The sequence below is a fragment of the Bufo gargarizans genome, chromosome 9 (assembly GCF_014858855.1).
Source record: "Bufo gargarizans isolate SCDJY-AF-19 chromosome 9, ASM1485885v1, whole genome shotgun sequence".
NCBI classification, from domain to species: domain Eukaryota; kingdom Metazoa; phylum Chordata; class Amphibia; order Anura; family Bufonidae; genus Bufo; species Bufo gargarizans.
This window is the reverse complement of record NC_058088.1, coordinates 181,148,976-181,164,972: the sequence shown is the minus strand read 5'-3', so window position 1 is coordinate 181,164,972 and position 15,997 is coordinate 181,148,976. Positions and strand designations below refer to the sequence as shown.

General features: G+C 48.9%; 1 protein-coding gene across 1 annotated transcript in view; it reads right to left on the bottom strand.

Annotated features, from left to right (window-relative positions):
- CCDC187 (coiled-coil domain containing 187) overlaps positions 1–15,997 on the bottom strand; it is a 39,003-nt gene that overhangs the window by 7,568 nt on the left and 15,438 nt on the right. The window contains exons 9-17 of the mRNA XM_044268724.1: positions 15,516–15,641; positions 14,928–15,433; positions 14,325–14,434; positions 12,590–13,137; positions 12,226–12,328; positions 5,579–5,691; positions 3,521–3,603; positions 2,016–2,129; positions 1,767–1,846 (exon numbers count right to left, since the gene is read on the bottom strand). Of these exons, the coding sequence (XP_044124659.1) occupies positions 1,767–1,846; positions 2,016–2,129; positions 3,521–3,603; positions 5,579–5,691; positions 12,226–12,328; positions 12,590–13,137; positions 14,325–14,434; positions 14,928–15,433; positions 15,516–15,641 (1,783 nt within the window). The remainder of the gene's footprint in view (positions 1–1,766; positions 1,847–2,015; positions 2,130–3,520; positions 3,604–5,578; positions 5,692–12,225; positions 12,329–12,589; positions 13,138–14,324; positions 14,435–14,927; positions 15,434–15,515; positions 15,642–15,997) is intronic.

Sequence of the window (15,997 nt, the reverse complement as noted above, 5' to 3'; positions counted from 1 at the left end):
CCATACAGTGTCCAAATAATATTGCCATACAGTGCACACATAAGATCGCTATACAATGCCCAAAGTACATCGCCATACAGAGCCCAAAACCTTGCCATACAGTGCCCAAATAACACTGCCATACGGTGCCCAAATAACACTGCCATACGGGGCCCAAATAACACTGCCATACGGGGCCCAAATAACACTGCCATACGGGGCCAAATAACACTGCCATACGGGGCCCAAATAAGCCATACAGTGCCCATATAACACTGCCATACAGTGCCTAAATAAGCCATACAGTGCCCATATAACATAGCCATACAGAGCCCAAAACCTTGCCATACAGTGCCCAAATAACACTGCCATACGGTGCCCAAATAACACTGCCATACGGTGCCCAAATAACACTGCCATACGGTGCCCAAATAACACTGCCATACGGTGCCCAAATAACATAGACATACAGTGTCCGAATAATAGCCACACAGTGCCCATATAACATTGCCACACAGTGTCCACAGTTGTCAGGAGGCACCACTGCGTGTCAGGAAATTGCTCAGAATGCAATTCTTTAAAATACTTTTTAAAGTTACCTACCATAGAGGCAGAGCGACTGCTATGAGGACCTGGGGAAGGGGGGCCCGGAGCTCAACTGTTTCTCCTTTTCCCCTCCTGACATGAAAACACTGCATTTTCCATAAGCTGCCACCAGGGGGAGCTCAGTGATTTTTTATTTTCACAGCTTCTATAAAAAATCAATGGTAACTGTGTACATTCCTATGCAGTGAGCTCCCCCTAGTGGTGGCTGCAGACAGACAGTTTCATGATACACTGTGGGAAGGGAAGCAGAATAAGTGCCCTATTTGCAAAGCTCCTGTTCCCCTTTTCTGGCTTAGAAGTCGAACAAAGTTTTATTAGAAATTTCTTCCACTTACAAAAAAAATTGTACATTCTTTGCATATGGCGTTGCCCAGGGTTTTTTTTAAACTGGGAAAGTTGATTATGCAGGGGGTCTACATTAACCCTATGAGATCTGTGTACGCCCTGACCCAAGGACACAGGAGGGTCCGCCGGGAGGGTATCGTGCATGCAGAGCGGCTCGATGAGGAGAGCCGGCCTAGAACAATTACACCCCGACTCCCCGGATGATTTTTCTCCCTCTAATGGAGACAAGTAGTCACTTAAGGGCTGCACAATCTGCCACTTCTCAAGCCGCGCCGTATCCCGAAAGTGCTCGCTCAGCAATATCTGACAATCAGGGATATGGGGGGGGGGGGGGGGGGCCAAGGCTGTTTCCCGATGCAATTGTATACGATTAACTAATTCACTGCCGGCCAAGACTGCCCCACGCTGATGTGGATGGCAGCGGTAACATGGACATAACATGTCTTTACATCTGAGCCCTGGTAATGGCATCAAAATCCGATATGCTCCACTTAAAGGGGTTGTCCAGATGTTTAATATTGATGACAGATTGGTGAAGGTGGGGGGGGTCTAACTGCTGGCGCCCCCTGCCGATCAGCTGTTTGAAGAGGGTGCAGCTCTGACCTAGGTACAGCTCAGTGCAATACCAAGCACAGCCACTGTACAAAGTATGGCGCTGTGCTTGGTAACATTCCAGATAATCAGATATCCTGAGGATAGGTGATCAATATTAAACACCCAGAAAACCCCTTGAATTTTGGTCCATCTCCAGGACCCCTCCAAGACAGATGGAGAAGACAGACGAATCAGGAATGTCACCCTGCAGCCGAATCATCCCGAAGAGGCGGGAAACCTACCCATCATTTCCACTTTCTTGACCACGGCTGTGGTGACGGTGTCCGCCCGTTTCGGTAGAACTGGTTTCGAGCCCTGGACCCTGCAAGAAAAAAATAAAAATAAATCTGGATTACAAGCCCTGAATAACAACCAGTAATGGTGGCCAATTCTGAGCAGACAGGGCGGAAGCCAAGAGTTAGGTGGTGACGTGCCACGGCCACTATCTCGTGATACATGAGATCTCCGTGAAAATACATCAAAAGTTCTACCTGGTGGCGGTGACGTCTCATCACTTCCTCCAGGCACCTCTGAGCCTCCGCGGCCTCCGTCTCTGCTTTCAGCCTCAGCGCAGCCAGGTCCTTTTCTTGTTGCTGAAGCTGAGCCTACGGGGTCAGAAATATATCTAAAATGTTTGTAGGCACCTTTTATCTGCTGAGGTGCAAGCTTAGGTTCCTTCATCAGGCACCGTGGCATACCTACAGCGGACCCCTATGTGCCCAGCACAGAATTTGCTTCTCTTGCTGGCAGCTGACAATGTCATAGAAGTTCCCACTGTGGCCACCAGAGGGCGCTCACTACATATAAATGTATACATTCAATACTAGCTTTATAAATCAGTTTGCAGTTAGCTCCACCTGGTGGTGACTGCTCGTAGCCAATATTACATCATTTGTAAAAATTTTGACCTAAAAGTGGACTGGTATAATGGAGAGTGCCACATATTTTTTAAAGGGCATCTGAAGATTTGTACCTATGACACTAGCTGACCGTTTGCACGTGCGCTCGGCAGATGAAGGCGTCTGTGTTGGTCCCATGTTCATATGTGCCCGCAGTGCTGAGAAAAATTATGTTTTAATATATGCAAATGAGCCTCTAGGAGCAACGGGGGCGTCGCCATTACACCTAGAGGCTCCGCTCTCTACAACTGCTGTGCCCTCTGCAGTTTGATTGACAAGGCCAAGCATGCTGACATTCTCACTACCTGCGGAGCGGCAGTTGCAGAGAGAGCAGAGCCTCTAGGTGTAATGGTAACGCCCCCGTTGCTCCTAGAGGCTCATTTGCATATATTAAAACTTTTCATTTTTCTCAGCAATGCGGGCACATATGAACACGGGACCAACACAGACGCCATCAGCTGCCAAGGGCACATGTAACAGGTCAGCCTGTGTCATAGGTACAAAACTGCTGACAGATGCCCTTTAAAGGGGTTATCTGAACATATCCCCGTTTTCACCCAGGCAGCCCCCCTGATATGAGGATCGGAGCATTCTATGTTCTGATGCTCTCCCTTGCCCTGTGCTGAATCGCGCAGGGCAAGGGTTGTTTGTTTATATTTTTACACTGTTAGGCGGAGGCTTCCTCCTAGCAGTGTTCCTGGTGACATCACCGACACTGAGGGGCGGGCTTTAGCGCTAGGGCAGCAGTAAAGCCCGCCCATTAGTGCAGTGATGTCACCGGGCTCACTGCCTCCGCCTAGCTTACCCATGGAGAGCTCGGTACGTCACCGGATCTCCAGAAAAAGCCTTTGCCCTGCGCGATTCAGCTCAGGGCAAAGGAGGGCATCGGAGCATGGAATAGTCCGATCCTCATATCAGAGGGCCTGCCTGGGTGAAAAAAGGGGAAATATTCAGGTTTAGCTGTGAACCCGGACAACCCCTTTAAGTATTGAAGATCTATCCTTGGGATAAGAGATCCGTATATCAGATTGGTGGGGGCCCCATTTTCGGCCTCCCTGCCGATCTCTGGTGCTGGAACTGTACAGCTCTTCACATACTTGTATTCGGGGTGCTATCTCCATCCGCCTGCCTGGAGAGGAGGATCCCTCGCGATGCGGTGTTCCTCGCGTCCCCTTCTTTTCTGCAGGGAAACCACATCTTTGTGTCAGGTTCACGTCACGTGCTGTTGAGGACCTTCCCATAGCCACACGTTCGTATCCCTTTAAGGCGGCCATTACTGACCCGTCTATTGGATTTGCACACAGTGGCGCTCGTTGCCTCCCGCCTATGCACATTTTACACCGCCGCCGAGATGATAAACGCCTCGATTATTAACAATTTGCAGAATTTATTTACTATAATTCCAGTTGAATAAATGGAAGATTAAAGCTTAATTTCTTTCAGCCCGCGGTAAGGCCAAAAGTCGGTAATCAGCTTACGTCCGCCCGGCGGCTCCTGCTTGGTAAATCAGCATAAATCATATTGTTACCCAGATGCGGGAGAAGCTAGAGATTACTAAAAAAAAAAAGGGGGGCGCAGGGCGACCTCACCTCTAATGCAAGATGGCGGGGGGGGGGGGGGGGGCGGGAAACAGCTTGTAAACTGCTTGGTAGTTAATAAAAGGGATGAACGCGGCGAAGCAATTAGCGGCTTTGTAGAAATAAATGCCTCTAATGCAGGAGACGATATTTAATAGAGGACCTTTTCACACTTTTGGTGCTGGCGGCGGACATGTCTTGTAACCCTTAGGGACTAATCAGCTTTCAGGGGGTATTAATCGTCACTATAGGGCCACTATGCCCAAAAAATGTCCCCCTCTCACCTAATGCCCAATAGATATTTGACAGCAGCTTCTGGCTGCCATATTGCCCGCCCAGTAGTCCCACAGCCATATCTTTAAAAGACAGATTATAGTCGGCCGAACCCATCGGACCAGGCGGAGGGTCTCCCAGTGTCGAGGAACAGAAGGATCGGGAATGTTGGATCTCAGCATACCCAATAAGCCATCGCCAGCGGAGTCCGTTTTCTCTTCTCCCCATTTAGAATACATGCATGCTCAGCTGAGCCTAGGTAAAGGCGGTCGGGCGGGATGGCGGTCTTGGTGCAGAACGGCTGCTTTCTTTTAGGAAACAGCGCCACTCTGGTCCATATAGGCTGTGTCTGGTATTGCAGTACTGTTCAAGTAAATGTGGCTGAATTGCAATACCGCACACAGCCCATAAACCAGAGTGGCGCTGTTTCTGAATGAAGACCTGTTGCTTCACTAACCCATTGAAAGAGGACACGTCGCCTCTCCTGACGTGTCTGTTTTAGTGACTACTTGTATCCCCCATGTAATAATAATTGTAGCGCATCTATTCTTATGACTCTATGTTGTGCCATTCCTTTGTTTTTCCCGCTGGAAGCTAGGAATCAATTGCCGACAGTGGGTGTTTACAGTTGGGGGTTTGTTCCTGCACAGTTAGTGTCAGACTGGTAACACCCAGCTGGACCTTCATGGCAAACTGGAAATTCATTCATAACTTCTAGCAGGAATAATAGAGGAATGACACATCATAGAGTCATAAGAATAGGGGGGATGCAAGTAGTTACTACAACAGACATGCCGGGAGAGACGACTGGTCCTCTTTAAGGGGGAATAAATCCTCTGTAGAGGTGGAGATCATCTACAGAAGATTGGAGGACACTTCTTCTTCTTCTTCATCATCTTATTATGCAGAAAGCCAGAAGAAACAGCGCTGGCTTCAATCTACTGTTCCCTGTTGTCAGCCATGTCATGTGCGGTATAGACTGCCTGTAGGGTTCTTTAAAGGGGTATTCCCATCGTATAAAGAGGAGCCCTATTTCTAGGACAAGCCATCACTTTATGATTGGTGGTTCGAACTGTGGGAATCAAGGGACTCAGTGCCGTGTCCTGGTTACCCGACTGTGCAGGGAACTGCAGCATGGCGCCATTCACATGCACAGGCACGGCTGCCGATCCCCGCACAGCGGGCGCTACTTTGGGTTCTATGGTAAAAACTATACATGGCCCAAGTCCTCAGTCTTCACATTCTGCCAGTTCAAAACCAGCCCCGGGCCCACGGAGCCCAAAAAAAAAATTAAAAAAATCTTACCGCTGTGTGGAGGAGACGCCGTTTTCCGAGGAGACGCTGTTTTCCGCCTTGGCGGTGACCGTGAAGTTTCCCTCCGCCATTTCGGGCTGCTTCCATCTGATCCTCTGTGCGGGCTGTCAATACAATCAAATATATGTCAATAAAATACGGGGGCTCATCCTACTAACATGAGAACAGAGGATCAGGCATGTTGAAATCCAACATGCCCCCAACATGTAAAGGTTGGCCGGTCAGCCGCGCAGACCTCAGTCTACGTAATGTGTTTGGGCGCTTTTACCATAGAGGATCCGATCCTGGTGGGACTCATCCCTTTTTAGAGGGACTGCATTACCAGCAAGTGGAAAATTGGGGTAGTGGAGGGGGGAGACAAAAGGGGTCTGGTTGGATCACAGCGATGGCGCCCCCTCTCTTCTGTGTACACCACTGCAGGCTATGTAAATGGTGGGTGATGGGCATTACAGGCGCGCGGGGAGGCACAAGGCACACAATATATGTAATTGCGGCCAGCGAGCGTAGGTGGCCGGCCAGAGGCCATTACTTTGTAATAAATCTTCCTGACAGATCCTGGTGCAATCATATTTCTACAAAGATCGAGGCAAGGCAAAACAATTACTTTATATTAATCTTCACCATGGCGCAGGTTAAATCGCTCTAATCCTCGCGAGGAAAGGAGATCAGAGGAGATTTGACTATGTACTTATATTATTCAAATAATCAATTTACGCTGCCCGTCCCTGCAACCATATGTCTGGGGCGGGCGGGGGCAGGACGTGACGGACGGGGCCCTGCGTCAGGAAAAATATATGTCTATTATAGATTATTTCTGATGGGAAAAATCGGCAAAAATATCCACTACAGAAAGCAAAATCCGCACTGCAGAGGTGGACGAGACTGGGTAAAGTCCCACTGACTTGCCTTGCATTGTAAAACTTTGTTTCCCCTACATGCGAACTGACCCTAGCGATTCGGACACATCCGTTTTTAGACGATACCAGCTAATCCTAACAGATCCCGCTGATTTATAATGGAATCAACGGCAAGGACTGCGGAGCAAACTGGACTATTCTTGCCGTAATAAAAAAAAGCAATAGGTGCCATAATCAGAAGGAGCTTCACTACATATTATAGCTATGGCAATGGAAGTGGACAGGTGGAGAGACGCAATTAATATTTGCGGTCTACTCGGAGAAAGGAGGCGCAGGTAAGTAAAGAGTAGCTTTGTAGCTGGAGACATGGAGAGAGGTAGGTTTACAAATCACTGAATGCAAAAAGACAAAAAATAATGATAGTATACACGAAAACAACAGAAGTGACCCCGAGACGTTGGGCAAGGGCGCCCTCCAGTGGAGAAATAGTGAATCGCGTATAATGTCTAAGCATGGTTTTTTTTTGCCATCCATTTAACGCAGGGATGGCCAACCTGCAGCCCTCCAGCTGTTGCAAAACTACAACTCCCAGCATGCACGGACAGCCTACAACAGGGCATGATGGGAGTTGTAGTTTTACTGGAGCGCCTCAGGTTTACAAAAGGGATCCAAAAGAGTAGCACACACTGCGCTTTTCTATCCTGCAGAGACCGGTAAAAAAACTACATTTTGATATTTTTTTTGCAATAGAACTCTATGGTGACGGAAGCCGCGGTATGGCAACCGTCGGAGGCATCCCATTGTACGTTTTTGGATACGGATGGGAAAAAACGTGATGTGAACCCAGCCAAAGAAACTGAATAAAATAAAAGTGAAAAAAAAAAAACACATCAAGGGAGGAAGAGATAGAGTAGTCTATGAAAAGGAGGAAGTATGGGGGCAGTCTATGGGAAGGAGGAGAAAACTAGATTTTTGTACTGACCGTAAAATCTGTTTAGTTCATGGGGGGGGGCATTGACCATGGGTATAGCTGTTGCTGCTAGGAGGCAGACACTGAGCACACAAAGTGTGAGCTCCTCACCTTCAGCTATACCCTTCTGGCAGGGACTAAGCTAAATCAGTTCAGTGCAAAAGCAGTAGGAGAAGCAAGACAAAAAAAATAACACACTATGTACAAACCCAGAACCACACAGGCCCGAAAAAGGCCCATAAACAAAAAACTGGGTGGGAGCTGTGTCCCCCCCAGTGAACGGAAGAGAAACTGATTTTACAGTAAGTATAAAAATCTAGTTTTCTCATCCGTCTCATTGGGGGCCACAGGCATTGACCATGGGACGTTCCAGAGCAGTCCCTGGGGTGGGCTTCACTACAACCCCCTGCCAATCAGACAACCGCTGTCTGCAAAACTCTACGCCCCAAAGAAGCGTCAGAAGATGCAAAGGTCTGCACCCTGTAAAAAGTGTGCAAAGACGACCAGGTCGCCGCCTTGCACACCTGAAGGCCGAAGCCTTGTGATGCATCGCCCAAGAGGCTCCCACTGCCCGAGCCGAATGAGCAGTCATCCGTAAGGGCGGGGCCCGGTCCTTAACACGTTACGCATCCACAATAGCCTAATCCATCTGGAAATGGAAGTCTTTGACGCTGCCAGCCCTCGTCTCAGCCCCTCTGAAATCACGAACAGGGAATCCGTCCGCCTGAAAGATGCCATCTGGGACAGATAGATACGCACTGCACGCACCAGATCCAGAGTATGGAGCGACTGTTCGAGGATGAGACGGGTCCGGACAAAATGAAGGAAGAATAATCTCCTCATTTAGATGGAATGTCGACACCACCGTCGTCAAGGACTGCACAGGGCGAAGGACCACCTTATCCTGATGGAGGATCAGGAAGGGCGACAGACATGACAGAGCCGCGAGTTCCGACACTCTACGGATAGAAGTAATTGCAACCAAAAAAGCCACCTTATAAGACAGGAAGCCGTGCGACACCTGCTGCAAAGGCTCAAACGGAGAAGATTGGAGAGCGTTGGGCAATAGATTAAGATCCCAAGGATCCGACGGAGGACGGAAAGGGGGAGCAGCATGCGCTACCCCATGCAGAAAAGTCAGAACCGCCGAAAGTGAAGCTAAATTTTGCTGAAAAAGAATGGAGAGAGCTCCTTTGAGGGAGCTGAGAGCCAGCCCCAAGTCCATGCCTGACTGCAGGAAAGCCAAAAGTCGCCGCAAAGAAAAGCGAATGGGAGACAGCTGTCGCCGCTCGCACCAACTAAATTAGGACTTCCAGGTCCGGTGGTAGATTCTGGACGACGCCAGATTCCTGGCATGAATCATAGTCTGGACCACCGCATCCGAAAACCCATGAGCTTTCAGTATGGCGGCTTCAACAGCCATGCCGTTAAATGTAGCGACCCTAAATTCGGGTGGAAGATTGGCTCTTGCGACAGCAGGTCCTACCGAAGAGGAAGACGCCAAGGATTGTCTGCGAGAAGGGCAACAAGGGGCCAATCTGGGGCCACAAGAATGACAGGCAGTCCCTCTGACCTGATGTTCCGGAGAAGACGCGGAATGAGAGGAAGAGGCGGGAACATGAACCGTCTCCACGGGATCACCAGCGTGTCGCATGCCAGGGCCATGGGGTCCCTGGACCGCGCGATGAAGTCCTCAACCTTGTTGCTGAAGCGTGAGGCCATGAGATCCACATCCGGCTGACGCCACCTCTCGCAGATGTCCCGAAAGAGAGCCCACTCGCTGGGGTGTCCCTGCAGGTGAAGAGCCCACTCGCTGGGATTGAGACGCTCCCGGCTGAGGATGTCTGCGATCCAGTTGTCGACGCCGGGTATGTGAACTGCCGACAATGCCGGAACATGTTTCTCCGCCAAGCTGAGAATCAGCGCCGTCTCCTCCATGACTGTCAGGCTCCAGGTGCCACCCTGATGATTGATGTACGCCACCACGGTGGAGTTGTCGGACTGCACCCGCACCAGACAACCCCTGAGATGGTCGGCCCAGTGTTGCAGAAAGAGACGAATCGCCCTCAACTCCATAACATTGATTGGAAGAAAGCGCTCCTCGCGTGACCATACCCCCTGGACCGAGAGATTTTCCAAACACTCCCCCCAACCCTTGAGGCTTGCGTCCGTTGTTAACACCTTCCAACGGAAAGGGAGGAATGAGCGCCCCCATGTCACCATCGGAGAGGCCATCCACCATCTGAGGGCCCGGCACACTGGGGCAAGGAGACGCATCGGCCGATCCAAGGAGGCTGGGGAGTGATCCCAGCTGGACAGAATGGCTCGCTGAGGCGTTCTGGTATGGAATGAAGCATAGGGAACTGCTTCGAAGGCAGAAACCATGTGCCCCAGAGCCCGCATGCAGCGACGAATGGGAACCGGAGCTGGCCGCAACAAGGGAAGAATCTGAATATGGAGAGCGGATAGTTTTTCCAGAGGCAAGAACACCTTGGGCTGACAAGTGTCCAGTACCATGTCCAGATAAGTCAATCGCTGCGATGGATAACGACAAGACTTCTGCCTGTTCACGATCCATTCGAAGCGCTCCAGGGTGTCTAGAACAATGTTCAAGCTGTCCTCCGTCACCCGGAACGACGGACCCCTCACCAGGATGTCGTCTAAGTAAGGGATCGCCACGACTGCCGCCAGAACCTTTGTAAAAACCCTGGCAGCCATGGCCAGGCCGAACGGGAGGGCTAAAAATTGGTAGTGAAATGGACCCACTGCGAACCAGAGAAACCTGAGGAGGCGTTCTTGGGCTTTAAATTAAGGCGGGCTGGGCACTGCAGGCGGGCGTCACTGGGCTCCAGAGAGGAAAAAAAACGCCCCTCTGGGCACCTTGGAGCTTCATTAGCATATCAGAAAAAGAGCTTTTTTATCAAAATGACAAAATGAAATAAAGTAAGAAGACCACTGCAGGAAATAAGGTACTTTAGTGAACATGGCGATGGTGACAGCTTAAAATGCTAAAAGCAGGTGACAAATCCCCTTTAATTACTTCTCTACTGTAAGAATAAAGGCCAATGCGTGCAGTGCGTCACGTTACCGCAAAACGAACACGTTAAGTGACCGTGAAGAAGCGTGCTTTTCATATGCTTCACTATATGGCACGCAACGCACAGTTAAGGAGCGGAAATACCTATAATTTCCATTGTGTTGTGTTCCGCTGTTACCGGGAATGCAACGCCCATGGTTAACCGAGCCTCTCACTGATAACTGATTAAGGACTAGACACTTGTATAAGTGACGGGAATGGATGGTCAATAGTTCAAAACTGAAGCTGTAAACCATTTAAAAAACTGCTGTCATTCAGCTAAGGCTATAAAAACCTGTAAACTCAGATTGTTAGCTTAAACTTCAAACATGACTATGGGATTCTACTAGGGAAATCATGTTTTACAATAAATGCCCCTTCCCCTGCCCCGTCCTGGATCCTCCCACTGCCCGATCTTCAGCAGAAGATCCGCACACAAAGGAGAAGGCAGCAGCTTCTGCCCAACTACCTCTTTCTGCTAGAAGAGCTTAGAAGAACTTGGTGGAACAGCTCTGTATTAAATACAGAGGAGTCGGAGTCGGAAGGACCAAAAACGGAGGCGTTGGAGCATTTATCTACCGACTCCACAGCCCTGCGTCCCCCAATGAGACTGATGAGAAATGAGGGGCAGTCTATGGGAAGGAGAAAGTATGAGGGCAGTCTATGGCAAGGAGGAGAAATGGGGGGCAGTCTATGAGAAGGAGGAGAAATGGGGGGCAGTCTATGAGAAGGAGGAGAAATGGGGGGCAGTCTATGAGAAGGAGGAGAAATGGGGGGCAGTCTATGAGAAGGAGGAGAAATGGGGGGCAGTCTATGAGAAGGAGGAGAAATGGGGGGCAGTCTATGAGAAGGAGGAGAAATGGGGGTAGTCTATGAGAAGGAGGAGAAATGGGGGGCAGTCTATGAGAAGGAGGAGAAATGGGGGGCAGTCTATGAGAAGGAGGAGAAATGGGGGGCAGTCTATGAGAAGGAGGAGAAATGGGGGGCAGTCTATGAGATGGAGGAGAAATCTCAGTGGGGGCAGTCTATGATAAGGTATGAAGGGCAGTGTATGAGAAGAAGGAGGTTTGGAGTCAGTCTATGAGAAGGAGGAGGTATGGGGGCAGTCTATGAGAAGGAGGAGGTATGGGGGCAGTCTATGAGAAGGAGGAGGTATGGGGACAGTCTATGAGAAGGAGGAGAAATGGGGGCAGTCTATGAGAAGGAGGAGGTATGGGGGCAGTCTTTGAGAAGTAGGAGGTATGGGGGCAGTCTATGAGAAGGAGGAGGTATGGGGGCAGTCTATGAGAAGGAGGAGGTATGGGGGCAGTCTATAAAAAGGAGGAGGTATGGGGGCAGTCTTTGAGAAGGAGGAGGTATGGGGGCAGTCTATGAGAAGGAGGAGGTATGGGGCAGTCTATGAAAAGGAGGAGGTATGGGGCAGTCTATGAAAAGGAGGAGGTATGGAGGCAGTCTATGAGAAGGAGGAGTTATGGGGAAGTCTATGAAAAGGAGGAGGTATGGGGGCAGTCTATGAGAAGGAGGAGGTATGGGGGCAGTCTATGAGAAGGAGGAGGTATGGGGGCAGTCTATGAGAAGGAGGAGGTATGGGGGCAGTCTGTTATGTGGTGTAGGCACATTGTAGGTGGGCGCACTGTAATAATCAAGTGTATATAAGCACAAGAGCGCTCATGGATGAAAATGTGAGCCACAACATCCCTAGGTCTACGAGCCTCCAAAATAAACAGGTCCTCACCTTGTGCTGGCAGATCCACGGATGAAACCACTTTTCTGTGGTTTTTCGCTGTGAACTTGTGGATGGAGCCTTTTGGCTTGAGATGTGGTTTTCTCTGTGTGTTCTGGGAAAAACAGAATATGATTCATTATACAGTTATTATGCCAATGAGAAAAAAGGGGTCTTATATAAGGAAAAAAACAGCCTTGTTGCTTAACCCGACGGGAGTTGGCAAATGAGGGTCCACAGGACTCCCTATATATATGTACAGTCATGTTCAAAGGTGAACACAGGCTTTAATTCTTACCTCTTCTGCAATTTTCCAGCAGGTAAAAGCATAAAAATTAAAAATGTACTAGCATGCTATATACTAAGAGACACATACCTTTCTTCCTGCCATGTTTGTATGTCTCAGAAGGTCCAGTAGAAACTTTTGTACCATCTTTGGTCCAGCACACAGCAGAGTCTACAGACGTAGGAAAGATGAATTCCTTTTCTTCTGGGGTCTTCCCTATATTTACGTGGAGACGTTTCTCAGTTTGACCATCAATGGGCTCATCCACAATGGGATATTTACCAGATGCTGACGTCATTTGTGGAGGTGAACAAGGAGAAGGTGAGGACACATGTGTGTGTTGGTCAAGGGTTGGAGATCCAAGTTTGTTACACTCCAGCTCAACCCTCCTACCCAGGTCCTTAGCTGTGGTCAGTATTGCACGTAGACGCTCCTGGTGGGATCCACACTGCGAGAAGAAGTCAGAGGCTTTTTGAGAAGGTAAGCCATCATCACTCAGATCTCTCGAGAAGATAACATCCTTGACCTGGATGTCTTGGCTTATGGTGGGAACGGGAGCCAAGTCTTGAATTCGGAGTGGGCTGGAGTGCTCATCCTTTGACGGGATGTCTGTCTTCTGTTTTTTAGTTTTTCCGTTGCTGTAATTATACAAGATAATACAAGAAGAGAATAAATGTAGCCACCACCAGAAGCGTCTTTGGGGCCTTCTTCCAGAGAGCTCATGTGTATAGGGGATTCAGGAGGAACAACTGTCGGCGAATGATTGCTGGGCCGACAGCTACGGAAGGGGTATGGCCACCTGTATAGATAACACCTATATATGAATAACAGCATCCACTGTCTCCACCTATCCCAATGGAGAAAATATGAAAGCTTGGCCCAACCGAGTGTGCATTTGTATACAAGAGCCAGGAGGAACAGCGGTCGGCTGAACAAGCTACTGAAGGGGTATGGCCACCTATAGAATGCCCACCTTTATAGATAACACCTATATATAGATAACACAGGATCCACTGTCTTCCCCTCTTGCCAGTGGCCCAACTCAGAGTGCATGTGTATAGAGGATCCAGGAAGAACGGCTGTCGGCCGAATGAGCTGTTGAAGGGGTATGGCCACCTATAGAATGGTCACCTTTATAGATAACACCTAGATATAAAGAACACATAATTCAACGGCTTCACTTCTCTCCACTGAGAAAATATCCAAGCTTGGCCCAACCGAGTGTGCATGTGTATATTGGAGCCAGGAGGAACAGCTGTCGGCTGAACTAGTTACTGAAGGGATATGGCCACCTATAGAACAGTCATCTTTATAGATAACACCTATATATAAATAACACAGGATCCAATGTCTTCCCTTCTCTCCGCTGAGAAATTATGCAAGCTTGGCCCAACCGAGTGTGCATGTGTATAGAGAATGCAGGAGGAACAGCTGTTGGCCAAAAAAGCTACCGAAGGGGTAAGGCCGATTTTAGAATGGTCACCTTTATAGACAACACCTACATAGCAATAAACACAGGATCCACCATTGACAATAGGTGATAGACACAGCTCGCCCTCCTCCCTGCACAATGACCTTTGCAGAGGTCACAGAGCACGCCCACCATACTCTCCTATAGAAAACCATGAACATCTCCAGTCTATTGTGTCTACTGTAAAGCATATCTCCAAATGCTGCTATCAGCAGCTCACGCAAGATGGCCGTCTCCATAATCAGGGAAACGGAACAAAAAAATTCTACAACCAAAAAATTAAAATAGGTTAAAAAATATTAAAATTCCCACGTAATAGCAGAGGCGTTGGTATTATAATCCGAATTACTATACCTTGATCTATGGTCTTCTCCCAGTAAGTCATTGGAGGTTACATGAAGCCACTCAGAGAGGTTTTTCCTGACTTTTTCCACCTCCTTTAAGTCAAAGTCACAGTCAAGGGGCTAAAATAAGGATAAAGACTTATATAAATAACACATCATTATGCCTGGCCCTGTCAATCAAAGTGCAGAGAAAGAGGCCGCAGAGCTCATCTGAAACGCCGCAGCCTCTCTAAACAGCTGCTTGGCGGGGGTTCCGGAAGTCGGACCCCCACCCATCACATACTGATGACCTAGGTAACCAATATTCTGCTCCTGGAAGAACCCTTTAAAAGGTTTGCCTGCCTAAAACAACCCAATGTCCTGTCAGAACATGCTGGGAGTTGTAGTACTGCAACATTTGGAGAGCAACAGGTTGCAGACCACGGCACTGACTGGTGTTGTTCCTATATGTCAGGGATGGCCAACCTACCAGCTGTTGTAAAACTACAACTCCCACCATGCCCTGCTGTAGGCAGTGTCGGAGTTGTAGTTTTGCAACAGCTGGAGAGCCTCAGGTTGGTCATCCCTGCTATATGTGGTTGTCTCCTGGCCAGCGTCTTTCTTGGATACGTACACCAGGTTGTCTCCGGACGTTCTTCCAGGGCACAGTTGGGCTTCCGCCTCCTCTCTTTGGTGGAAAAGCCTCTTTCTGCTTCTTAATCACATTATCCAATTGTTCCTTCCTCGTCTGCAGAGCTTTCTTCATCTTCACCTGGTTCTCACGCTCCATCTTCTGTCTTTCCTCCGCCTTCTTCTTCATGAAGTCTCGGATTTGCTCCACGCTGTAATTTCGTCTTTTGTCACCATTGGGTTGAACCTCATGGTTGTCCCCGACGTTTTCCTTTCCAAGGGGCCTCTTCTCCATGTTGTTGGTGGTGGCATGGGGTCTTTTTGGAGAAAAACTCTTTGATCTATTACTATTTCCTGGTTTCTCTCGATCTTTACTAGACATTTCACATCCAGGTCTTGACTGATGTCCTTCAGCTCTGACCTGACCACTATCTATTCTTCCTTTCACAAACTTATCGCTGTTGGGCTGCTGCTTGGGTGATCCCATCTTCTGGCATCTTCTGCAGCTTCCTGTAAACAGAGAATGATAGTTAGGAAAGAAAGAAAATGTTTTTAGATAGAAGGTAGATATGAGATATAGACTATACTCTACCCGTCTGCATAGATTTTAGGTTATCTGCCTTAGGTGAATGATGTTTCAACAATGTGACCGGTGATGGCCCTAATATCTTCTGGACGAGTCTCTGTCCTTCTCTCCATGCTGAAGCTCCATAAAGACCTGAACATGCAGAGAAAGTCAATGCACAGATGTCTTCATATTGAGTGCAGCGCCCCCCACAGGCAAAACCAAGCATTACATCATGCTAGATTCAAGCCCCCGGCCAACAGATGATTTTGGCTGAGGACCCTGAAGCTGGATAGACCCCATATTGAAGAGGTCGCCTGTGATGAGACAACATGGATGGCTCGAGTCCACCAGTTCTGCCTCATAGAGGGGTGTCCTGAGCCAGAGAGCCCCCACTTTGACATCCAAGGCGTATGGACAGGGTTTGCCTTCATGAGACAACCCCCATAAGAGGCTGGAGGGAGAAGCTGCTGCTGATGGGGGATGAATGCTTTTATGATGATAGTTTT